Source organism: Cavia porcellus, unplaced genomic scaffold (assembly GCF_034190915.1).
Source record: "Cavia porcellus strain 051 isolate PalLab524CR breed Dunkin Hartley unplaced genomic scaffold, mCavPor4.1 scaffold_9, whole genome shotgun sequence".
Lineage (NCBI taxonomy): Eukaryota > Metazoa > Chordata > Mammalia > Rodentia > Caviidae > Cavia > Cavia porcellus.
Genome location: NW_026947492.1, coordinates 90974710 through 90998927, shown reverse-complemented (window position 1 = coordinate 90998927; position 24218 = coordinate 90974710). Strand labels below are relative to the sequence as shown.

The 24218-nt window shown below is 49.7% G+C and overlaps 1 protein-coding gene across 10 annotated transcripts in view; it reads left to right on the top strand.

Annotated features, from left to right (window-relative positions):
- The window catches only part of Nav2 (neuron navigator 2), a 669303-nt gene that overhangs the window by 517015 nt on the left and 128070 nt on the right, over nucleotides 1–24218 (top strand). For all 10 annotated transcript variants that reach the window (XR_010049935.1, XM_063256804.1, XM_063256802.1 and 7 more), the window contains one exon: nucleotides 514–903. Coding sequence is in view for 9 of the 10 variants with exons in the window: in XM_063256804.1 (XP_063112874.1) it covers nucleotides 514–903 (390 nt within the window). In the remaining variant the exon portion in view is untranslated. The remainder of the gene's footprint in view (nucleotides 1–513; nucleotides 904–24218) is intronic.

The window sequence follows — 24218 nt, the reverse complement described above, 5'->3', positions numbered from 1 at the left end:
TGGAAGAAACAAGAGTTTGGGGGAGACAGACATTGAAGGGTTAGCAAACCTGGGCTCTCCCGACCTGCCCAGCCAGGAAGAGCTGCACACGCGAAGGTAGCATTAGGAATCCCAGGTGGTTGGGACACCCTGCCCTTAGAGACTGATGGGCCACATGAAGCCCTAAACGCATGGGCAGGTGGGCACCTTCATGCCCTTCTCTGTTCGCCCTGTTTCCTTTCCAACAAAAGAAGAGTCTAGTGGCTCAGATCATTTCACGGAAGCAAGTGGTAGAGTATCTTTACAGTGTTTCAAAGGGGAAAGTTCCCGTGAGTTTTACAGAATATTACACAAAAACATGGCTTGCCTTTTTGATTTTTAAGACAGGAAATACACCGGGGCTGCCTGGTTTTGTCCCACTCGATGTGTATGGCATTTTCTTCACGCTTGTAAAAAAAAAAAATTAAAGAGCACCTAAACTGCTAAGGATACCAATTCGTGAGGGTCTGACCCAGGCTGCTTTTGTGTTTGCAGCACATTGGAAACTACATTTGATACCAGCGTCACCACAGAGATAAGTGGCCGCAGCATCCTCAGCTTGACTGGAAGGCCCACTCCTCTGTCCTGGAGACTTGGTCAGTCCAGCCCTCGGCTCCAAGCGGGAGATGCCCCCTCCATGGGCAACGGGTACCCACCTCGAGCCAATGCCAGCCGGTTCATCAGCACCGAGGCAGGCCGCTATGTGTACTCAGCGCCTCTCCGAAGGCAGCTGGCCTCGAGGGGCAGCAGCATCTGCCACGTGGATGTCTCGGACAAGGCAGGTGACGAGGTGGACCTGGAAACCATCAGCATGGACGCTCCAGGCTACATGAGCGATGGCGACGTTCTGAGCAAAAACATCCGGACTGATGACATCACAAGCGGGTGAGTGCCCGCCCGGTGCCTCCTCCTGGGAGGAGTCAGAAGTGGTTTGGCCCTGGCTTCCCTGCCTTGGGGAACAGTGGTCGGTGGGAGGCAGAAGAGCCTGGTGTGCAGGCGTGGCAGGTAACCCTGCTGTCCCACCGGCTGCAAAGGGACGCTGGGAAACAAAGCTGCCTGGCAGTTCCCTTCACCAAGCTCACACTGGGGATGGGTTCGCCTGGTCCTGCAGGCCCTGGCCCTCACCTGCCCTTAGACCGCATGCCCACCAGGATGCCTCACTGTGTCTGTCTTTGCTGTCCTCCAGCCTCCCTGAGCCTCCCCATTTCCCTGAGCTCTCTCTGGCCCCGTCTCTGCTCTCTGGTTCTGGACCTGGATTGTAGCCCACAGGTCCCTGGCTGGAGTAGTTACCTCCTGTCACTCAGCTGCTACCCTCACCATCAGATCTGAAGCAGTGTGTGTCCTGCGCCCTGCTTGAATCCTCTGCCTCACTCAGGCTCTTTTGAAAGAGCAATCACTGCTTCAGATTGTTCTGGTTCCCCACTCATCTTTTATGGTCTCCCCACCTGCTCTCTGCAGCAGCAGTAACACTGTGAAGCAGAGCAGGATTTTGCTTGTTCACCACGGAATCCTGCATGTGCTGTACATAACAGGAGCTTGTGAATATTGCTGGAGTGACAGACATGGGGGTGGATGAGTGGAGGAAGCCACAGAGCTGACCTCCCCATTTTCCGATCTGTTCGCTGCTTGGCGGTGGCTTCATGTAGGTCACTGCGTAGCCTTAAGATCCATCGCTTGACCCCACTTGCTGAGACTCCTTAACCTCTGCTGTGATTGGCCCAGAGGTTCTTCACTGTCGTGCTGCTACTGTTCTAGCCATGTAAATTACAGACAAGAACAATCAGGAATAGCGTCAGTGGCTCATTCCCGGGAACACCATGGTCAGGTGCCTCAGGGAGTGAGTTTAGCTCCAGTTGACTTCCCTGCCCTTGTCAAGCCCTGTGCCCACGCTTTACACGTATTGTGGTACCCTGCCCTTACGGCAGCCCCTGGAGGCACAGAAATCATAGCCCCCAACTTAGAGACCATGAAACCAAAGCCCAGGAAGGGGAGCTAATTAGCCCAGGGTTATGCAGCTGGTAGGAGGCAAAGCCCAGAGCTAAAGAGTTCTCCTGTACCCCGCACCACCTCATCCAGATTTTACTGCTGTGCTGAGATAGCCCAGCAACTGGTGTTCACTTCGAAATTACTTTAGTTTTGCATAGCTCTAGAAGCTTTTGTCTGTCTACCTGATTTTTTTTTTTTCAGTGCTGGAGACTGAACTCAGGGCCTTCACGCTGAGTTATATCCCCAGCCCTATTTTATTTCTGATTTTGAACCAGTGTCTTGTGAAGTTGCTAAATTTCCCAGGCTGTGGTTGAACTTTCAGTCTTCCTGCCCCCAGGGCTGCTCAGATTACAGGTGTGTGCCCCCATACCGTTTAAAATGGTATTAAAGTGTAGGCTCAGAGATGGTTTGGTTTTCAGCCTATCACTTAAAACCATCCTGGATAATAAAATCTAGGAAAACAGGAACCACCAAATGCTTACCTACAACAATTCCTGCTATCCAGAAGGTCTGGGAAGCTAAGGCACAGGCATGTTAAACTATTTGGTCAATTTAGAGCATATGTTTGTGTTTCTAGTCTGCCATAAACATAAAAAACAGTACTAATCACCTGTTGCTAAGGCTGAATTTCACATGTTAATCTTTCATTAGTGTTTAGAAGACTTTTGGTATCCAGAATGGCCTCAAGTTTAACATTACCAATATTCACTTTACTATACTAAAATGTGGTTATTTTCAGACCTTTTTATCCCATCGTAAAAAGCTTATTTTATTGTACCTGTTATTGTGAACTATCTGCATAGGTTAGGGAATTAATTTTTGCTGTAGCGCCGGTACTGACCACAAGGTGGAGACATTGGGGCACTGCAAGCTCCGGGTCAGCGCTGTCGGTGGCAGGAGAAGCGGTTGGTTTCTTTGGTAACCCAAACGCAAGCTCACAAACGCGTTTACATTTCAGCGTCTGCTTTGCAAAGCTTACATTTTTAGCGTGTGAGATAGCGCTTGGAGCAAGTGTAGATAAAAGCGCAGAAATGTAAACAAAGCACTCAATGACTGAAACTGGAGAAGGTTGGTCTGGTTTTTCTTCCCAGCCCTTTCACTGTAGAAATTTACCTTTCAAACGAGGAGGACCCAGAGGTCATTTAATGCTCCCTTGACTCAGAACATTCTAGAATTCTTGTCCAGCATGTCTCCAGCTGCAAGAAAGCCCCAGGTTCTGTCACAAGGGTAGATTACCAGTTTGCCTTTACCTGCTGACACCAAGGCAAAAAGTCACCACGTGTCTTTTTCCCCTACCCGCTTCTTTTCCTTTCTATCCACCACACAAGGTTGTAAATGTAAATACTGAAAATGGGCCACATGTTTTCAGGACATGGGATTACATTCATCATGGGGCGCTGGTCCACACGAACTCATCTGAGGGGCCTGGGGTACAGCTCAGCGGCACAGCACCTGCTTGGAAAGTGCAAGGTCTTGGGAAAAAAAGAACTTATTTTAGTTTTTTCATCACCTCCTCCTCCCTCCATCTCTTGATCTCCGGTTTGTGAAATACCTATCTCCCCACTTCCTATTATCTTCTTATTATTTTGCTTTAGTTTACTTATGCTTTGGATTTCTTATATATGAGAAACCGTGCCACATTTAAGCTTGTGGGTGTGGTTTATTTTACTTCACGTTAGGATCTCAAGATGCATCCCTTTTCCTACAAATACTAAAATTTACCCTTCTTTATAGTGGAGTGGTACTCCATCGTGCATTAGTACCACATTCTGTTTACCCAGTCTTCTGTTGATGGGCATATAGGCTGCTTCCAAGACTAAGCTACTATGAATTGGGCTGCTAGAAGCATGCATATGCATGCATCACTGTGCTATGGTGTCTGCCTCTCTCAGGAAGATACAGGAGGCTGTATTTGATGCTTGACAGCTGTCCTATATCTCATATCCACCTCCAACACTCGTGCCCTCGGAAACCAGGAAATGATGGAAGTTTGCGTGCGGATGTTCATTTGGCTTAGTGAAAACCTAGCCTTGATGTGTGTGTGATGTGTCAGTGAGGAAAACTGGTGCCGGAGCGACAGTGTGTACAGATGGGAACCCTAATATGGAAGGAAATGCTAGTTTTTGACAATGGCCCTGTCCCTCAGGTTGCTGTAGTGGATATTTTGTGATGTCTCTAGTTGGTGTTTGTTGCTGGCTATGTGTGCTGTGCACAAATGCGTGACCTGCAGTTCTCTCAAGGGTGGGGCTGCAATGATTTGATCACTGTGGCGTGCAGCTAGAACTTGATGGAAAAAACCTCTTTGTCTTCTGTGTGTTATATCAAAGCCCTGACTGCGCCAAGCTTATGCCAGGCTCATCAGCTTTACAAGTTTCATCTGAGCTCACCACTTCTTTTCATTAGGTTGGTAAATTGGGCATGGGCTGTGGTGGAAAATAAATTATAAGGACAGGCAAATATGTCTCTTATTATTAAGTTTTGATCTCTGAATTCAATCCTATGCTCACAGGCTAAGAACTCAAGAGTACCATATGGTACAGAATAAAATTAAAGGGGTAGACATAGTATCCATGTGTTTTGAAGAGTTTTTTTCTTTTCAAAGGAAGCACTGAGTTGTGTAATCTTCCAATATATAAATATCCATCCCTTCAAGGGAAAAAGATGATCATTTAAATGTAACTTCAGAAGCTGTCTTCAAGAACCTTTGAAGACATCTGTGGCCTTTGGGGACAGATTCAAACTCGTTAGCTGAATAGGGAAGGCTCGTAATACTCCTTCCTCACCCGACTTTTCTGACTTATGCAGCCATAGGCTCCCTCACCTCTGCCCCAGGTCACCTGCCTGTCCCAAAGTTAGAGCCTTGTGCCTGGGGACAGGCTGCCATCACTCCGGAATTCCTGTCCATGGAACCTGACCCACCCACTGCACACCACAAGTCCATGGTGTCCTCCTGGACCCTGTCTTGGACATAGCTGGTCATCTTGGTTTACACAGAAACAGTGCCTGAGCCTTTCGTGTGCTGTGGGAAGGTCTGAGAGAGTGACTGGTGTCAGACAGTATGATCTTAAGGACCGGCACATGTGACAGTCAGTGGCTGTGCTGGGGGAGCTGGAACAAGTTCTTAACCCCTTTGAGAGTTAGAGCTAGAAGTTGGCACTTTGCAGAGAATCTAGGATGCGTGTGTGTGTGTGTGTGTGTGTGTGTGTGTGTGTGTGTCTGATTGTCTGTCTCTCTGTCTCTTTTCTTCACTAGGGACTGTTAGAAAGCAGACTGTGCTCGTTAGTTTTCCAAGCCCAGAGTGGAAGGCAGAGTAGGTATTTATATCCTTGGTGCCAGTCCTGGCAGAAACCTTGGACTTACAACACTTCCCACCACCACTGCCAGCTGTGTGGCTCAGTACTTCTATTTATAGAACACTGGGAGGACACCAACTCAGCCTATGGTGTCCCTCTAGTGGCCAGAGCAGGCTATGATGCTGTGGTTTCCAAAGCTGTTGATTACAAAAGCCTTTGTGTTAGGCTAAGTCTCTCTGCTAGTGTAGCTCAGGAGTAAGGACTTTGAATTTAAATGCCTCTCCAACAGCCTCCTGTGCATGTGCAGGAGAAGGTGGGGTGAGGCGAGAAAAAGTGGGGTGAGCAGAGAGAAAGTGGGGTGAGCAGTCTGGTCTTTAGCTATTGACAGCCTAATTCTGTTGGTCCATCAGCAGCTGTGGGCACAGACAGATCGACTCCTGATCCCATCTCTGCTGAATGATCTGTAGCTTGATGCGTAGGTCAGAGTGTGACTCAGGCATCTCAGGCTGCTGTCATTAAACACCCTCTGCTTCAGGGGCTTAAACAGCAGAGTTGAGGCAGCCTGATTACCTCCCAGAGGCCCCTCCTGCAAACAGCAGGGAACTGGGGGCCCAGGCTTCTGCATGTGACAGTGAGAGCAGGCAGGAGGCCCCATGCGATCCCTCTGTGGCCTGCCAGGTTCCCTCCTCTCTGCATTCATCTCAGACTTCGTCCAAACAGAGGGAGTGACTTTCTTCCTCTGGGATCCCCTGATCCTTGCTTTGTGTACGGCGGCACTGAAAGCACTACACCAGAATCACTCTGTGTGTGTGTGTGTGTGTGTGTGTGTGTGTGTGTGTGTGTGTGAAAGGCAGAACACCCACACCTGCTGCCCACTGTGAAGGCTGAGTCGCATCCATCTGGAGTAATCGGGTTTTGCATTGGCTGGCGTGCTATGGTTTGCAGTCACCGGATCTGCTGAGCGCTACAGTGCTGCTATAACTGATACTAATCCTAAATGTGGTGAGAGCAGTTCCATCCCTCTAGATGAAGACGCACTGAGATGGGAGCCCCTTTGACTGGAGGTGCCAGCCATGTGGTCTTCCTTCCTCTTGGCCTGCTTTGCGCTCTGACCCTGCCTCTGTCCCCAGGAGCCTGACACTGGCCATGCAGGAAAGAGCTACTCAGAGCACTGTGGGCCCTTTGCCAAAACAAAGACTCCCATTGCGCTTTCCTTCCTCCACCCAGTGCAGTGGAACAGATATTTCTCCCTCAGTGGTTTGCACCCAGAATGCCCTCAAAGACTCTTGTGTTGAACACTGGTCTTCAACTGGTGCCACTGCCGGAAGTGGTGGGAACTTCCGGAGGTGGGACCTGGTTACGGAAGTAGGTCATGGGGCGTGGCTTTGAAGGCTCTCTGAACCCCCTCCATCTCCTAACCACCATGAGATGAGCCAATTTGCTTCATCTCATGTTCCCCACTGTATTGTTCTACCTCACCATGGACTCAAGTGACCATGGACTGGTACCTCTGATACAGTGACCCAAAATAACCTTTCTTCTTTTCATTCTTTTAAATTGGTTTTCTCAGGTAGTTGTGATGGTGAGGAGAAGCTGACTAATGCGCCAAGACACCATAGACCATAGCAGACAGCAAATGGGGTACTGACAGCATGAAAGAAAGGCTTTTTCATATCTGATGACTTCTTCCCTCCGGCTTTGCAGGCCAGACTCTGAGTGGCCCTGCCAGGCTGTTTTCCTGGCAAAGGGATGGGAGAGGAAGCCAGCATGCACCCTGGGGCCAAACAGGTTCCCATGAATCAGGGTGTGGCAGCTTCTCTGACAGAAAGGGAGAGGTTCTTGGGTTTCCAAGCTGATCCTGCTGAAATGATCACAGTTTTGTGGGCTCTTAGAAGGCCTGGAGGTTCAGCCTGGCAGCCAGCCAGCCATGGGGCTGGGCTTGTTGGGATCGGGAAGATGGATGATGGGGGAAGAACAGAGACTCCCTTTGTAGGCAGCCCGCTCTGAAGCCTGTCTCCTTGGTCACAGCAACCAGGACACAGGGCACTAGATGGGGGACTTTTTCCTGGGCATGCCACCCAAGTCTTGTACCCTAGCCTGGTCTACAAGTTCCAACACCATCTACCTAGAGTTGCCCCAGACCTCATGGGTGACAGACACAAGACTGTCACCTCTCACTTCTGATGCCATAGCAGGCAGCAGGTTCTCAGGTTGTCCATATTTCTAGCCCCTCGTCTACAAATTGGGGTTTCCATGACCCTCTCCCCAGGTCCAGTAATGCACGTTATTAGTTCATGGAACTAAAGGGAAACTTTAGCTACTTTGCTGGTTTGTTATAAGTTACATCAAAAGGGCAACAAATGGACACTTGGGCGGGGGTGTATTGGCAAGTTAAGGGGTACACAGTGCATAGTCTGGAGTTTTTGTGGCAGGTCCATTACATAGGCACGATTGTTGGATCACCAGTTACAGGCAATGAAGTCAACCTCCGGCCCCTGTGCCCTTGGAGGACGGGGTGGAAGTCCTCTCACGTGGTTGTTTCGGCTGATCAATGGACCTGGCTGCTTGGATACTCATCCTCAGTGGCTGGGGAGGTCACCATGTGTGTGTCTTCCATCCATGGTGGATCTGCCATCTTTACTGAGCTTGAGGACTCTCTGAATCTTACCAGCAGCAGGGCAGGCAGTGTGACCAGAGGAGAAAGAACATTAGAGACACCGCCAGTGGGCAGGAGAAGGGCTCCCTGGCATTCCCAAGCCTCCTGTGTTCACCATTGGACAGTTCTGGCAGGCAGACAGCAGGATTAAGAACATACTTCCTGGAGAACAGCCCTGTGGAGAAATGAAGTGTGATACGGCTTTGATACTGGTAGCCCAGAACGTCACCCTTGTCTAGGGGCAAATGTTGACTAGCTACTTTAAGGGGAAGAGAAAAAAAGAAAATGCGGTTTTTGTTTTTTGTTTTCAGGAAACTTGACTTAGGCAGGGCCCAGCTTCTTGGGAATTTCCTAGCTTGGTTTGGAGTTGAGTGTTGCCCACTTCTCCCTGTATCTGAAAGGGCAGAAAAAGGAGAAGGGGACAGAAGTGCTTTGGAGGAAGAAAGTCATCCTTAGATCCTTCCTGAGGCCTGGCCCCCCAGCTTCCCCCACTTAGCGCAGTGCTAGGAGCTCACAGTCCTGTAACCTTCTACGGTCCTGGGGTGGGAACCTGGAAACCCTCCCTCTGCCTCGCAGTGTGGGATGCTCCTCCACACAAGGCACCAAAATCCCATTCTGAATGTGGTTCTGGGTTTGGTGGATGCTGGAGCCTGTGCTGAATGCCCTAGGGCCACAGGAAGCAAGCAAGACATGGTTGCTAGGGGGGGGTCAGTGATGTAGAGGGGGGTCATGGAATGGGGCCTGGGGCCTGGGTGGGTCAGTCTAAGCAGGCACTAAGGAGGCCTGTGGGGAGGCAGTGAATGCTGTTGGGTCATAGAGACCCCCTCCGCGAAGGCGGGACAGAGGAAACAGTGGGCACTACTCAGATCTGGATTCGTTGCTCTGCAGCATGTCCCCACTGTGAGGACTGTGACTTCAGGCGATTGATGTGAGTTCTTACTTGTGACTCTCAGCACAGCACCTGGCAGGCTGGGCTAGGCAGGCAGCAGGTGGTCGTACCCCAACATTCGCCCCCCAAAACCACAGCAGCGGCTGCAGCCTCTGCAGGACGTGCCAGTTGGGCCTCACCAAAGAAGAAACCTGTGAATCCAGCTCAACTAAAGTCAACTGCAATAGGATGAGGGTGCATGAGTTTGGCAGCAGCGCAGGGGAGGGTGAGAGATTCAAGGAGGGAGGGCTGGGCTCCGGTTTGACCTGATCACAGAGTCCAGAGAGTGGGGCTCAGACTGAGGTCAGGGAGATGGATGTCCTGTGGGGTGAAAGAGAATTTTTACATTAAATTCACCTGCCATACGACCAATGGGACTAGGAGCATAAAGGAACCAGAGAAGGGAAGGACAGGCACAGGTTCCCGCCTGTGTCCTCAGCACCCCTATCCTGTCCCAGCTCTCCTGGCTTATTGGCCTCTGGGTCTTGCCTTCCTCCAGAGCTGGCTGGCTGCTAACCAGACTAAGTAGCCACATTTAGGATGGGGTTTGGGCTTTAGGCAAACCCCAACCTCACAGCCTTAGAATGATGCCCTACAGAAGCCGGCCCAATGGGAGGATGAGCCTGTGTGTCAAGGGTGATGACACATATTAGTATCGGAGGCCACATGAGGGCTCCAGGGTAGGTCCTAAAATAGTGCAGGTTCTGTGAGCGGTCTTTATGTCTTCTCTTTGTCTTCTGGAAGCCATCTACCCTCACCTACAAATGAAATGCCTGGAGCTGTCCTGAGGACTGAGGGAAGTGACAGGCAGCGTGCAGTGCCTGGGGCCTTGGAGACTCTTCCTTCCAAGTCATCCTTTGGGTAATAACACAAGAAGGCTGGGCGAGACCTGTGCAGTGCCTGGGGAAGGGGAAAGCACTCCGTGTATCTCATTCTCTCCTACCCTAGCTCATTTCCAAGCCCTGGTTGGTGGAAGCCAATGAGATCACTCTTTATGATGATGGAGGTTGAGACTGAACCATAACCTTGAGTCCTGTGGGAAACAGAAGCACCCCATACCCTACCAGTGGCCGCTATGAGAGGTTGGGTGAGAGCTCAGCCTGTGATGCCTGCGAGCTTCTTCTTCCTGCCTGGCTGCCCACCTTTCTGCTGCCTGCTGTCCCCCAGCACAGATGCCCTGCCCCTCTCTTGTGAGCAACATTCGAGCCACCACGTCCGCACCTGAGCAGTGCTCAGATTGGTCTATTCAGCAGGACCACAGTGGCTGCCTTTTAGTTGACTCAAATCCCTAGGTATCATGGGTGTGTCTCTCAGGCGCCGTGCTGTGCCCTGGAGGTGGAGGACAAGAGGAAGCAGCTATGATTTGTTCTGGAGCCTAGGCCATCTCGTACTCTTCGCTTTTGCACCAACTTTTGACCCTTCAAGCTCATCACTGGGGTACAGCTGGGTTCCCTAGGCTCACACTGATGGGGTCAGTTCTCACATGCATGAGAAACATATTCCAGTCCTGCTGGATAGTTGGGAACTGGGGCTCCTGGGCATGGATGGGTACCTTCAGAGTGCTGAGTATGTTACATAGCTCCCAAACTCTGGCTTAATATGGTGCTGTCTTCATTTTAGAAAAAGGATAATAAAGGCCCGAAGTACATAATTATTTTAAGCCCATAGAAGAAGTAGGAAAGTGGGGCTGGGGATTTAGCTCAGCGGCATAAGCACCTGCCTTGCAAGGAGACAGTTGTGAGTTTGATCTCCGGTACCGATAAAAAGGAAAAAGACAAAAAAAAAAAAAAAAGAAGAAGAAGAAGAAGAAGTAGAAATGTGACTTGACATTTTTTTGCCCTCTTTTCTCTACCTGATGCTTTGCAGATGAGTGTACTTTAAGCAGAGAGAGCTGAAGGGTTGCAGGTCTTCCCTGCATGCCCGTTTTCCTGGTGAAGAGCATTTATGTAGCTCTCATCTAGAGACAACCTGGTCTGCATTTGTTTATCACCCAGGTTGAACCCCTCTCCCAGCTATTTTTCCAAAGGCCAGCAGCTACAGGGGCTTAACAGATTTATGATGGTAAGGTTGGAGAACACAGAGTTCAAGGCGAGGTGGAAACAGAACATTTGGAGGAGACTGGGAGTGTCTTGGCCCTCAGACAGTAAGTCCATGTTGAAAGACTCTAAAAGGCCCCACGTGCCTGCGCTCACATCAAGATAAGGAACTGAGGTTTTGTTGGGGCCTCACTGAGTTGTGTGCTTTCTGGAGACCTGGTGTCAGGGAAGACCCTGGAGATGGCAGGAGAGGACCTGTGCTCCTTATTTGGGGAATTGCTTCCTTTCCTGAGCCTGCTTCCCAGGGATGCAGTGGTAACCTGCCCTGTAGATGTGTAATGAAGAGCAGAAGAGGCGGAATTCCAAGGTATCCGTGTGCCTGGAGTGGGGCACCCTTTCTTGCATCTTTTATTCTACTGAGGACATTTGGTAGATGTCACACAGTTTCTGATCCTTGAGTTCGATGACCAAATACTACTTGGTGGATCACAAATGGTCTGTAGCTGAGTTCAGGTTCCCTAGAGAAAACAAGTGAATAGAGAGAGAGGAGGAGAGAATTAATTTTAAGGAATTGGTGGTGCCATGGAGACGGGCAACTCCAGAATCTTCACGGCAGGAGACAGGCTAGAGACCGGGGGAAGAGTTGGTGTCACAGCTGACATCCAGAGACAGTCTCAGGCAGCATCGCCTCCTCCTGAGAGACCACCTGTCTCTTTCTCTTAGAGCCACAGTTGGACCTAACGTGAGGCCAACCCACATTATGGACTGTTTTACTGAGACTCACTTAAATGTTCTTTTTAAAAATACCTGCCTCAAGGCCGAGTATTTGGATATCTCAGGCTAGCCAGGTTCCACATAAGTTAGCCTTCCACTCTGCAGGCACGTCTTGCCTGGTGACAGGAGGATGCTTACTAGGGTGCAGAGGCCGAAAGAACAACACGTCCTCATAGATAAACATCTGCTAAGTCTCAAAACTGTCTCAGGTGAGACCGCAAATCAAGCATGCTTGGAAGAATGTTTCTGTCCAGGTCCTCAGGGTCCTGGTAAGAAATCTTCCTGAGAAATGAGGGTTATGACCTTTTCCTCTTCATCTTCGAATTACTACCAAGTGAGGCAGATGCTGGTGTGGACACCTCGGTGGGCTGGCGACTTTGCAGACCCAAACATGAAATCAGATCCCCAGGCTGAAGAGAGGACCCACTGTCCCCACAGCCTCCCTGCTATACATCAAGCCCTAACCGGCCTCTACCCCTTGATCTGGGGGAAAGAGCGAGGTGGAGCTCTGTGGTCCTCTCCACTACGTCAGAGGTGGCTGTGTCCCTGGTCCCCAAGCTCTAGGCCTGTAATTGCCTACTCATCTAGTCCTAGGATGAGACAGCTCTTGTCCTCAAGCAGTGATAACACTTCAAGAGTGAAGCCAACTCAAGTTGTCAGAGAAACACTGAACAGAATGACTGTGGCACCGGCTCTCTGGCCAAGGCGGAAGGCCACCAAGCAGGGGACTCCAGCACCCTCGTGTCGGGGTCTCTGCCGGTCCTGCAGCTGTGGCATGGGAGTCACGGTAGCCTAGCTGCTTGGGAGCCTTCCTGTGTGCTTGGCTCTGCGCAGAGCTGTCTACACCTGCTGCCATGCTTGCTCTGCACATCACTGGCTCTTTGCGATGGAGGCTCATTTTCATCCCTTTGTACTATTGAGGAGACTGAAATTTGGGGAGATCAAGTGACATGGCTGGGTCACAGGGGATAACAGTGAGAACCAGCCACTCAATAGGCTGCATGCAGAGCCAGCAGTCCCAGGTGCTCTACAGCATTCTCCCCGCAGCCAGCACCTGCTCAGTGTACAGAGAGCAGGACCAGAATGGAAGCGCCCACACCCCAGATACTCCATAAAGGGACAATAGAGCAGGAAGGCTATGTTCAGCAGGGTGAGACCCAGAGTGCAGTTTGTACTGCATCATAATAGCTGGGGAGGGCTTGGGGTAAAGGTGGGTACCTCTCTGCCTCAAAAGCTCCTAACTGTTGAATTTCAATGCAGCATCACGGATCTTTCCTGCCGCATTGGAAACACTTGTGTCAACATTCCCCTGGTGCTTGTGCAGAGAGGGACCGCAGCCCAAAGGGGTTCTGTGTGTGCTGGAAATGAAAACCAATGAGCAGGAAAGTTTCAGACTCAGAGCCAGCCTTGGGTGGAGATTCGCTGACCCCGCCTCCTACAGCGGGCATCCTGCTGGGAAGCGTCACCCTTGGGGCACTGCAGTCACTTAAGGCTCCCTTTCGGCCTTGGTAACTGTGACACCTGAGTTTCTCTCAGGACATTCAACTCCCCCCACCAGCTGCAAACCTAAGCAAAACCTGCAACTAGAAGCTCCGCGCCACCCCAGACCTCTGAGCCGTGCACAGACAGAGCTTTATTAATCGAGTGGCTTTTGCCTTCCTCCGTGGGAGGCGTTAATGAAAACCACTCAGCCACTGAGGGGAAGAGAGATAAAGACAAACGCAGCCTGGATTTCCCATTCTGCAGGGGCCAGTGTAGCTATTACCAATGTCCACATGGACGTCACAGCTGACCACGCCTACACCAGAGATGCAGTGCAGATCCATGGGAACAGAGTTTGTTTAATGCCCCATGCCCGCCTGACACCCAGGGAACAAAGAGCAGCACACATGGTCACTAAACACTCATTGTCACGGCATCAACGATGGCCACTGCTGTTGATGGAAGTCCCCCCAAAAGTCCCAGCGCATCAGCACTTCCTGGCTAATCTCTCTTGTCATCCTGACTTTAATCTCTGTGGCATCAGAACTCTTCTTCCCATTCTCCCCATGAAGATGGGTATATGAAGAGTCTCAGTCACCTCGCCCAGGTGTCCAAGCTGCTGAGCTCTGGAACCAGCCTCAGGGGCAGACAGACTGGCATCAACCACTTGATTCAGGCTTCACCAAAGCTCTGTGCTGCCTGACACTGAACACCTCTCCTTCCCTAAAATGTGTTTTTCCCCACCGTGTTCCCACCTCCAGTTTTCTTCCACAGCTGGGACCCAGAAAAAATGAATGCCAGGCTCTCCTGTTTTCTCATCCCTGGGTGCTAGTCACTGTGTCCGATGGTGTCTTTGTAGCACAACTGTCCTGGTTTTCTCTTAGCTCACAGCTTGTATTTCTTACCCGGATGATGCTGTCTGCCCCTTAAATCTCAGGGCTCCCTCTGCAAATCTGTCCTGCACATGGGTGAGAGGTGTTTTCCCGGCACGCACCTGGTCACACAATCTGTCTGCTTACCCTTCCTCGGTAGCTTCATGTCACCCCTAGGCCACCTCTGCATTAGTTACTAAGGCTGACTGTGTCACCATTGATGATCGAGCCCTGGAAGTCAGCATCACAACTGTCACACATAGTGACCAAAGCAGTCTCAAGCCCTCCAGGCTCAAGAGCAGGGAACATCTGTCCCAGGCTTCATGGAAGGAAAGCAAAGTATCTTTCAGGGAATGGGCAAGGGAAGGCACCGCTGCAGTTGTGTCTGGAGAATGCAATCTGCCTCATCCTCCCCTGTGATGTCCAGTAGGGAACACATGGCCCTCCCTCCATGGCTCCCACTCGCAGCTCCATAGAACCCCAGATCTCATCAGCCTCGCTCTCTGCTATATCCAAAGTGCCAAGGACCAGGCAGGTCACCTAGTACCGCCTAGGGGAGTTCAAGAATGGTTGGCTAGCCAAGCCTGGCTTCTTGCCATCTCCTCTACCCCTTCTGTCCTCAGAGCCCCCCCACCCTGTCCCTGCTGCCCCTTGGTCTGGACACCAGCCTCTCACTTTCTACAGCCTTGCAGATGTCTGCTCTATCTCTAAATCCATTTCCCCTCCCCACCTGCCCAGTCCTTCAGGCACCTGGTGACACCTCCCAGATGGCTCCTGTCACTTCCTTTTGGCCCATGCATTTGGATAACCATCTGCCCCCACCGATGTTTGTGTGCTGCTGCCTACAAAAGTTAAGGGTTTTAGGCTGCAAGAACTAAGTTTTACTAGGTTTCAGGGCTTTCAGCAAAGCCTAAATTTCATCTGCGTTAATGGAATAATGATGTGGGTGGTGACACAGTACCTGCTGGCTGGGCACTATCAAAGATCTGTGTGTTCTTGGTGCTAAGTTTTAAGGAGTACAGCAAAAGGCAGTGGTTTGTTTAGGAAAAGGTAATGATGAGCGTGCAGAGTTCAAAACCCAAAACCTAGTAGAAATAAGTGTTTGTAGAAACTGGGTACAAGTAACCTGGAAAACACTTAGACGAATCCTAGAGAACCAAACCCGAAGCAGAGCTAAAAGTTACTCTTCGGTATTTCTTTGGCTAAACGGAGCATAGTGGTACCTGCAATTTCAGCACTCTGGGAGGCTGAGGCAGGAAGACTGCAAGTTCAAGATCAACCTAGGTGACTTAGCAAGACTCACAAAAGAGGGGGCTTGGGTGAAGAGTGATGTAGCTCAGGGTGAAGGCCCTGTGCTCAGTAACTGGTACCAAAAGAAAAGAAAGCCTCAGCACTAAGGTAGCCACGAATCAAAGTAAAAAATGTGTTGAAAACCAGACCTCTCAGATTGTGGGCAAGGCTGTTCATAAGAACTCAAATCTACTGCTCCTGGCTCCTGGGCATATTTGGCAGATTCTGGAGAAGTGGGCCCAGAAGATACAGAGCTTTCCTGCACAAAGGAAGGTAGAGAGTGAATCTGCTGGTGCATTGCACTCAGATCCCGTCAGTCATTTCTTCTGAAGATTTTGTAACTCACACCCTGTTATTTTTTTTTTTTTTTTTTTTTTTTTTTGTCTTTTTCATTTTTATCAGTACCGGGGATCGAACTCACGACTGCCTGCTTGCAAGGCAGGCGCTTAGGCCACAGAGCTAAATCCCCAGCCCCTCTCACACCCTGTTCTAATCAACGAAAAAGCCATGTGTGTATTTCTGTCCCTACCCTACCAGATGATAAAAGGGTTCAGAGACTGTTGAGAACATGATACACTTACGGTCTACTCACCAGCTCAGTGGACTTCAACTCTGCCCACAGCCACATTTAAATTACACCTTTCGCCCATCTGTCTACCATGCTCGTCAGAGCGGAAGTGTTTGAACAAATTGAAAAGTGAAAGAAAGAAGGAAAGAAAAAAAGAAAGAAAGAAAGAAAGAAAGAAAGAAAACAAGCCAGCCAGCCAAGCACAGTGGCACACATCTGTAATCTCAGCACTCTGGGGAAGTTGAGGCAGGAACATTGCAGGTTTGAGCCCAGCCTGGGTAACTGAGTGACTTAATAAGATCCTGTCTCAAAGTTTAAAAAAAAAAAAAAAAACCTAAAAAGGACTGGAGATGTAGCTCAGTGCAAAGGCTCTTGAGGTTAATCCTCAGGATTGAGAAAAAAAAAAGTGAGAAACTTCAGGCGCTGTTCTTGGCATCAGACAACTGTTATGGCTACAGCTCCTGGTGCCTTGCTAAGAGGTAACCTGAGTGGCCCCCAGGAAAGCGGCGTTAGCTCAGTTCTACAGCTGGGCATCCTGGCCTGTGTCTCATTGCCCTCGAAGAAGCCTGTCCTTCCCGAGTGCTCTCCTGGCTGCCAGGTGTCCCTGTCACTCACAGCTCATGCTGGCCCTGACTGCTCTCAGTGCTCAAGTCGCTGGGCTTGCCTGGATGCCCGGCTGCTTGGCTTCTGGGTGTCTCGGTCCAGGCCACCTCCAGAGCCCCAGCCGCTGAGGCGCTGCAGGGAGAAGTATCTGATCTCATGGTTCGTGCTACACCGGCTGCTGGGACCCCACTCAGCGCCCATCCTAGCCCCGGATGTGTGGGTGCTCAGGGAGAGTCCAGGCTTCACCCTTCTGGGTTGAGCTCCTCCTGTACTGGTTTCTCTTTGTGTTCCCTGTCATAGGACAATGATACCACCCGCAGCTGGGGTTTGGGATGTCTCAGAGCATGCCAGGAACACTGTCCCCACCATGGAGGACAGGCTGGGTCTTACTGTCCTGCGAATGTCCCTCCAAGCGTCTAAATCAGCATCCACCTCCTCCTGTGTTCCTGGGAGTCTTTAGGAAACCAGACTTGCTGTTGGTCGTATTTGACTTAGGTATTTAAAGCACGTGCAAAGATACACTGCGTTTCTCTTTGTATTCTCCGAACATTAGCGTGTACGCTATCTGTGCAAGGCACGGAATCCTTTGCTATTATTTAATCATTGATTCGGTCCATCATAAACACTTATTGGGTGCCTGTCCAGACCACTCCAGGCACTATCCTAGGGAATGGGGATATCAAAGCAGTAATATTGGTCCTAAAGTCCTTGTCGTCGTCATCATCATCATCATCATCATCATCATCATCATCCTACCTTTTTTGAAATAGGGTCTCAAAATATATTTCAGGCTGACCTTGAACCCTCTACGTAGTCCAGGTTGGCCTCAAACTTGTGGCAATTGTCCTGCCTTAGCCTCCCAAGTGCTGGCATGACAGATGTTCACCACCACTCTGCATTTCTACCTTTCTGAACTTGTCAGAAGAGAGTCTGAGTGGGGCACAAGGAAGTCCACACAGCTGTGATAACACTGGGAAATAGCGTCCAGCTTCAATTCTGTGCTAGAAGACAATGAGAAAGGGGAGTTATTTATAGGGATTTACTCAGCACACCAATGCAGTAAATTGGAAACACGGCAGTGACTGCCTTGAGTTGTATTTCCTTGGCCAAATCAATTAAATTCTCCGAGTCTCCTTTCCTCCATCTGAAAAACCATTAGACCAGGAAACCTTGGCAATCCTCCCTCCCCCATCTGGAGTTCTATAGTCACACAAAGTTGCCGGCATTGGGTGTTTGCTTAGTGTGCTGCTACCTTTTTAATAACTACCAGCATCCATGTCTGAGGACCTCTCTAGGTGGCAGAGAGTTGGTGGACCTCTGTGTGTTACTGCGCACACCGTGTGAGTTGGCACCAGGAGCAGGAACTCTGTGCAAAGCCCGGCTGCAGTGGTCTAGTCCCTGAAGGCTGAGTTTGGGCTTTGGTGTGCTCCAAGGAACGTCAGCCCTGCCCTGTTTTGAGTAAGAGTCACCTTCACCAACGGGAGCGCTTTGGGAATCACCACAGAGGCACCCATTATTGGAATGCGTCTGGCTGACAGGGCTCCACTGACTTTTTTTTTCTTTTCCCATGGCCCTTGCTTTGCAGCTTCTATGCCCCAGGCTTCTGCTTTGTGTTTCAGGATGGCTGCCACAGCAAGCTGGGTATGGAGGTGTATGCATGGGACCCCCAGCCATCTGGGAGGCTGAGACAAAATGATGCCAGTTTGAGTCCAGCCTGGGCAACTTAGCAAGTTATAAGACTATCTTTAAAAAGGGTTGGAATGTATCTCCATGAGAAGGACCTCAGTTTAATCCCCGGTACCACACACGCACACGCAAAGAATGGCCTTCCAAGGGGAAGGCGTGTTGGGGTAGAGGGTGCATGTGGGGAGCAGTATCAGACCTTTCCAAAGCTGTAAGAACTGCTCGTCCTGGACCAGTTAGTGTACAGATGGATCAAGTACAACCCCACACCTCCAGCTCATGTGCCCAGGTGAATATCCCTCACCTTATCAGTTCAAAGTCTAGACTTGCTGGGAAGAGATGCTTCCTACTTACACACCATTTAGCTCATCATTTAGCAGACTTTTGGTTTTTAGACTGATGCACTCTGAACAATACATACCTTGATTTTGCAGGGAATGAGAGTTTGGGGGGCCACAGAGGGGAAGGCTAGGAACAGATGTGGCCTTTCAGAATCACTGTTGTTCTTCACCTCCTGTGTTAAGCTCTAACTATTGAATGAATCATTTTAAAATAGACCTTTTTATTTGTTTTTTCAAAATGGCAAATTTACCAAACAAAGGTGTACATTAGGTAATACCCGAGACTTGGGAGCTGAGGCAGGAGGATCACAAGTTCAAGGCCAGCCTGGGCCACTTAGTAAGACTCTGTCTCAAAATGAGAAATCAAAAGGGCTGCACATGTAAGTGCAATGCAAAAGCCCTCACTGATCCAGGCCCCAGCACCATAAATAGTAAACTTATGACATTGAATATTCAAACTTTCAAGCTTTCCAACTCCTGCCCCACCAGAGTCCATTACCACAGAGAAGCAGCTATGTGGGTGACCACCTGGTTCCCGTTGCCAAGGCAATGCTGGGCACAGGTGGAAAGGGCCTGGGCTTGGGGTCCTGAGTGCTCTGCTGATGTATCTACTGCTCCTGCTCCAACTTGCATCGGGCAACTGGAGTAGCCTGCATTCGCCAGGTCTGGCTTCCACCTCTATCCCTGAAGACCAGAGCTGCTTCTTTCCATTGCTGATACTTTTATGAAATCCCATTTAGATCAAGCGCCCACAGCCCCAGACTCCTCTGCCCATGTGAACATCTCCCACTTCCCTTCACAGATAGATGGTGCAGTGTGCTTTGGGGCAGGACATCAGGTGGAGATTGTGTATCAGTGGCATTGGTGAACGTTACTGGGCGAAGTTATCGTCTGCAGCTACGCTGAATTCCTTGCCAGCATAGACCACTTGCTCATCTGTAGGAGCTGACTCCTTGCCCCAATGCAAAACCGTCTGCCCTGCACGTACAGCATGTGATCAAGGGCTCATTCTCCTAGGAAGCCCTTTCCAGTGCTGTCCTTGCCTGGCTGCTGATGATCCCCTTGCAAACACTGACTTGTTTGCTTGCCACAGCCAGACTCTGAGCGCCCAAGGTCAAGGACTAAGTTGATTCCTGCTTCCCCAGCACACAGATAGATTAGAGCCTGCCTCCCAATTGGATCTACATAAATCTTTGTTGAACAAATGCCTGCACCTTAAAATGCGGGCAACCTGTAAGGCAGAAAGAGTCCTGCGCATGACTCTCTGATAGCCCTCCCTGCAGTCCTCTGGGGCCGCTGGTTGTTTATTGAGGTTGGGTCAGGATTCCAGAGCCTTTGTGCTTTCTGCCTCAGTCTGTGCTTCCCAACTATGAGTTACTTATCTTACTGCATCCGTTGTCAGTAAACGGTGTCCTTCTAAGCTGCAGTTCAGATGAGATGGGGTAGAAGCTGTGTGATCCTAAGCCAGGGTGCCAGCTCAATCCTCCCTGGTGCAGTAGAAACTTGTGGTGACCCTAAGGGTGACTGTGTAAAACCAACAGAAAAAGAAGAGCTGGATGTCCCTCCAGGTCCATGCCGAAGGGCTATAGTCACCTTACACAGGGAACAAGCAGTCCTTAGAACCAGCATAGTGTGAAATGGGAATTTGGGGATTTGGGGAGCCACATCAGAATCCCAGGAACAAGCAAGGCTTGGTGATGCACACCAAGCACTCCAGGGGCTGAGGCAGGATGATCACTGTGAGTTTGAGACCAGCCTGGGCCACACAGTGGTTCAAGGCCAGCCTGAACTACGTAGTGAGAGTAGGGAGGCCCCATCTTAAATAAAGGAGGAGAAGGAGAAGTAAGCCCAGGAATCTTAAGTCATAGCAGCCTACAGAAGCTGGGAAAATGTGTCTCTTGTGTATCAGAACTGCTCGGGGAGATTTTTTTTTTTTTTTTTGACAATGCAGAAGGCTTCTCCAGGTGAAGGGCATGTTAACAGTGATGCCCGCCAGTGTTCACTGGTGTGTGGGGCATAATGCCCTGAATTCAGCTGTGGGATGCCACTCACTCGTGCTCTCTCTGGCTATCTGGGTTTCCAACACATGTACTGTTTTGAGGCTTTTATGTCCAGATTAAGACCAAACTGATTAGAAAAGAAAAATTGGAATAGTAACAACTCTTATGAAGCCCTGATCCAAGCCAGAGGGGACATCAGGAGTCAGCTTCCAGCTGGGCACTGGGAGTAGGGTTTGTCCCCATTACTGGAGTCACTTTGTGGCATCAATTATTAGGGAACTGAGGCAAGTCTAGCTGGTTTCAATCTGTAAGGCAGCATTTTGAGTTTTGTCCTGCAAAGGAATTACCTGTAGATCGAGGGGCAGGGTGAAAGTTTGGAGTGTATTTTGAGGGTAGAGTTACAGTTTCTGTTACTGTACTGGTAGATACATGATATTTTGCATTTGTCAAAACCTACAGAGCTATATACTACAAGCCAGATGTTGTGGTACACACCTATAATTCCAATTCTCAGGAAGCTGAGGCAGGAGAATCCAGTGAATTCTAGGTCAGTCTGGGCTACATAGTTAGTGTAAGGCCAACCTGAACTATAAGGTGAGACTGTCTCAAAAAAAAAAAACAGAGAAAGAGAGAAAGCTGTACAATACAGTCTGAATGACACTGTAATGTAAGTGATGGACTTTTGTTAATAATAACAATATTAGTTCATTGATTACAATAAGGCACCACATTAATGCAAAAAATGTTAATAATAGGTCAACTTTTGGGGGCAAGAAAGAGAGCTTTGTATGATTTTTAGTTTTCTTGTAAGCTTCAAAATGTTCTAAAAAAATGAAGTCTGTTTTATTGTGCATTTATTTCTGTGGTGCTGGGAAATGAACCCCAGGCCTGGTGCATGCTAGGCAAGCACAGAGCTACACAGCTCTTTGTGTTTTTGTTGTTGTTGTTTTAGGTCAGGTTTTGCTTATAGCCCCCAGCAGACGACCTGTGTATTTGTGAAGCGAGGGCCCAGAAACATAGATTTTTCTTAGAGTCCCCTGATGACTCGGGTGTGCTCTGAGTTCTGAGGCTTCCTGGATATCAGGCTGTCCCCTTTCACCGTCTATGTTGTGCCAAGAAGGAGCTTAAAGGGGCTTTGTCTAGGGAACTGTCTGCTGTGTGTGAGGAGGTGTTTCATCTTTCAGCGGGTGGACAGAAAGCTTCCTGAGAGTGTGAGAAATATTCTCTCGATCTCAGTCTGACAGCTGAGCCACAATAAAGGGAATTCGGGCCAGACCGACTTCCGGCCGTCTCACTGTCCACTGCCCAAAGCCTGCAGGGAGCACACAGGACGCTGCCCACACAGCTCCTGTTTTAAATAAGCATAACCGTGGATTTTAATGAATCAAAACTACATAGGGCTATCTAAGGAAGAGTGATATAAGTGCACTATTGCTACAATCCCTGGATCTCTGTTTAAGTACATATTTTATTATCACAGTTAAAGCTTTTTGAAAACTGAAATTCTTAGCGCATTTTTATGTGTATGCATTCTTAGGTAAGCTAAAGCTAAAATGTCCTGGAAATTACTGAGAGATGAACTTCTGCTAGACTTGTGGAAAGTCGCCTCGCATTCGCCAAATACAGCCCTTGGTAGCAGTGTTTTACTCCCATGCAGGGATTTTCCAGCCTGGCCAGTCCCTCCTCGTCCAGAAGTTTGGCCAGAGCAAAAACCCACCAGCGATGAGATCCAGTCTGTGCTGTGTGCCGCAACTGAAGGTGGTTCTAGCAGACAGAAGACTCGCAGCGTGGACGCAGGGCACACAGAAGGGACCCACTCAGCCAGGTTGCACAGTGGCCGGGCACTGGCAGAGGTATTACTGCCAAGAGGCCTGGAGACCTGGGAGCCGACTCAAATCAGATGCGACTTTTGCGCCTGTAAAGATAGGGAGCTTAGTTTCCACTAGCTTTTCAGAGGGGCCCATCATCTCAAAAAAGGTGGGAACTTCTGCTTTAGTCAGTAGTCCATAACCTGTTTGGGGTTATATTTATTTTTAAGCAGCTTCTGTGCCATAGTATTGGAATATTATTGTGTATACTATGGAACATAGGCAAAGCATAGGTATTGAAAAGGGCATGATTCACAGTACATAGAAAGAAAAGCCTGAGTGTTTACTCCTATGGGTCATCTTGTGCTCCACTGTGGAAACCACTGCCTGAGACCTGGGCTTCTCATTGTTGAATGTACATCCAGCCTCCCCTAGGAAGCTTGTAAAATCCAGAGAGTGATTTGGCAGATTTGGTACATCTGGGCTTCTTTCTTTCTTTTTTCTGTACTGAACATTGAACCCAGGGCCTTAGTACTGAGCTGCTCCTTTTAATATTTATTTATTTTAAGATAGAGTCTCACTAAATTGCACGGGCTGGGCTTGCTTTGCAATCCTCCTGCCTCGGTCTCCCAGAATGCTGAGATTACAGGCAGGCACCACCACGCCCTGCTAGGATCAGTCCATTTCTCAAAAGCTGCCAGGTGAGGCTGAAGCTGCTCTCCATAACTCATCCTTGGAGTGTCAAGAGGAGGGTGAGGTATGTGTTAGTTTTGCTGCCGACCCCCTCTGTGTGCCTCCTTCTCTCTTGCAAACTGCTCTTCCACACCTGGGTTTAGGAAGTAGAAATGGCCAAAGTGTGTAAGTTTCCCCAATGAAGTTCAGAGGACCCCTGGGGCCCTCCGACTCCTCCTTAACTCCTAACTCAAACCCTGCCTTTTGCCGTTGCTACCTCTGTCGCCAAGGCCTGCCAGAGCTGAGCCCTTGGCTGGTTAGCTTAGCAACCTCTTGGATGCTCCCCAAGGAGCTCTGCACTGGTGACTTGGGCCAGCCGGAGTGCGCTGCAGACCTCTAGGCCGCCTGCCCCTGTGCAGCAGCCTTGACTTCCGGCTGCCCTGTGATCAGCAGATCAAGCTGGACTCGCCCAGTCAGCTGGCTACCCTTCACCTGGACTCGGTGAGATGGAAGGAAATGCAGGAAAAGCCAAGGCAGCGTTTGGCGGCTTTGAACAGTGACTATTCCCAGTGCTCATGCCCACTGAAGAAACTTTCGGGCAGTGACAGCTTTTGGCTGCAGTCATGTTCTGTGCTCTGAGTTCTGGTGACTCCGCAGCCGCAGGTGGCTCCTCCAGTATTGAATGAAGAAGGAAAGATCTTGCTAGCCATCCAAACTCAACTGCTCTGTGCTCTTAGAAGATGGGAGCGTGGTGACCGCCATCCTAGGGGTCAGTGGAAAACAGTGCAGACAGGTAGGAAGCAGCAGGGTTCAAAGTCCATGTGCTCCCCTCTGCCTCTGCCCTAGCAGTTGTCAGAAGGGCTCCCCCAATGGCAGGAGTAAGGGAATAAGGGTCAGTGTTGGAAGCGTTGGCCACTAAGGCATAGCCGTGAAAGGTGAGAGTGTTCCTCACCCACCCTGCCCTGGCTGTCTAGATCGCAAGTGTCGTCCAGTCTGGGTCACTTATAGCAGTCCTTTAGCACAGGGGGACCCTGCTTACTTTGAACTTTCTCTCCAAAGGCTGCCGTTGGTTTTGCTGTGTCCCATGTCAACGTGGGGAGGCTCCTAGTCAAGAAAAATCATCACGCCTCTGGTCGGAATGGACCTTTACTTCACTAGAATATACTAGACTGCACTGTCAGTAGGATGTGTGTTACATCTCTGGATTT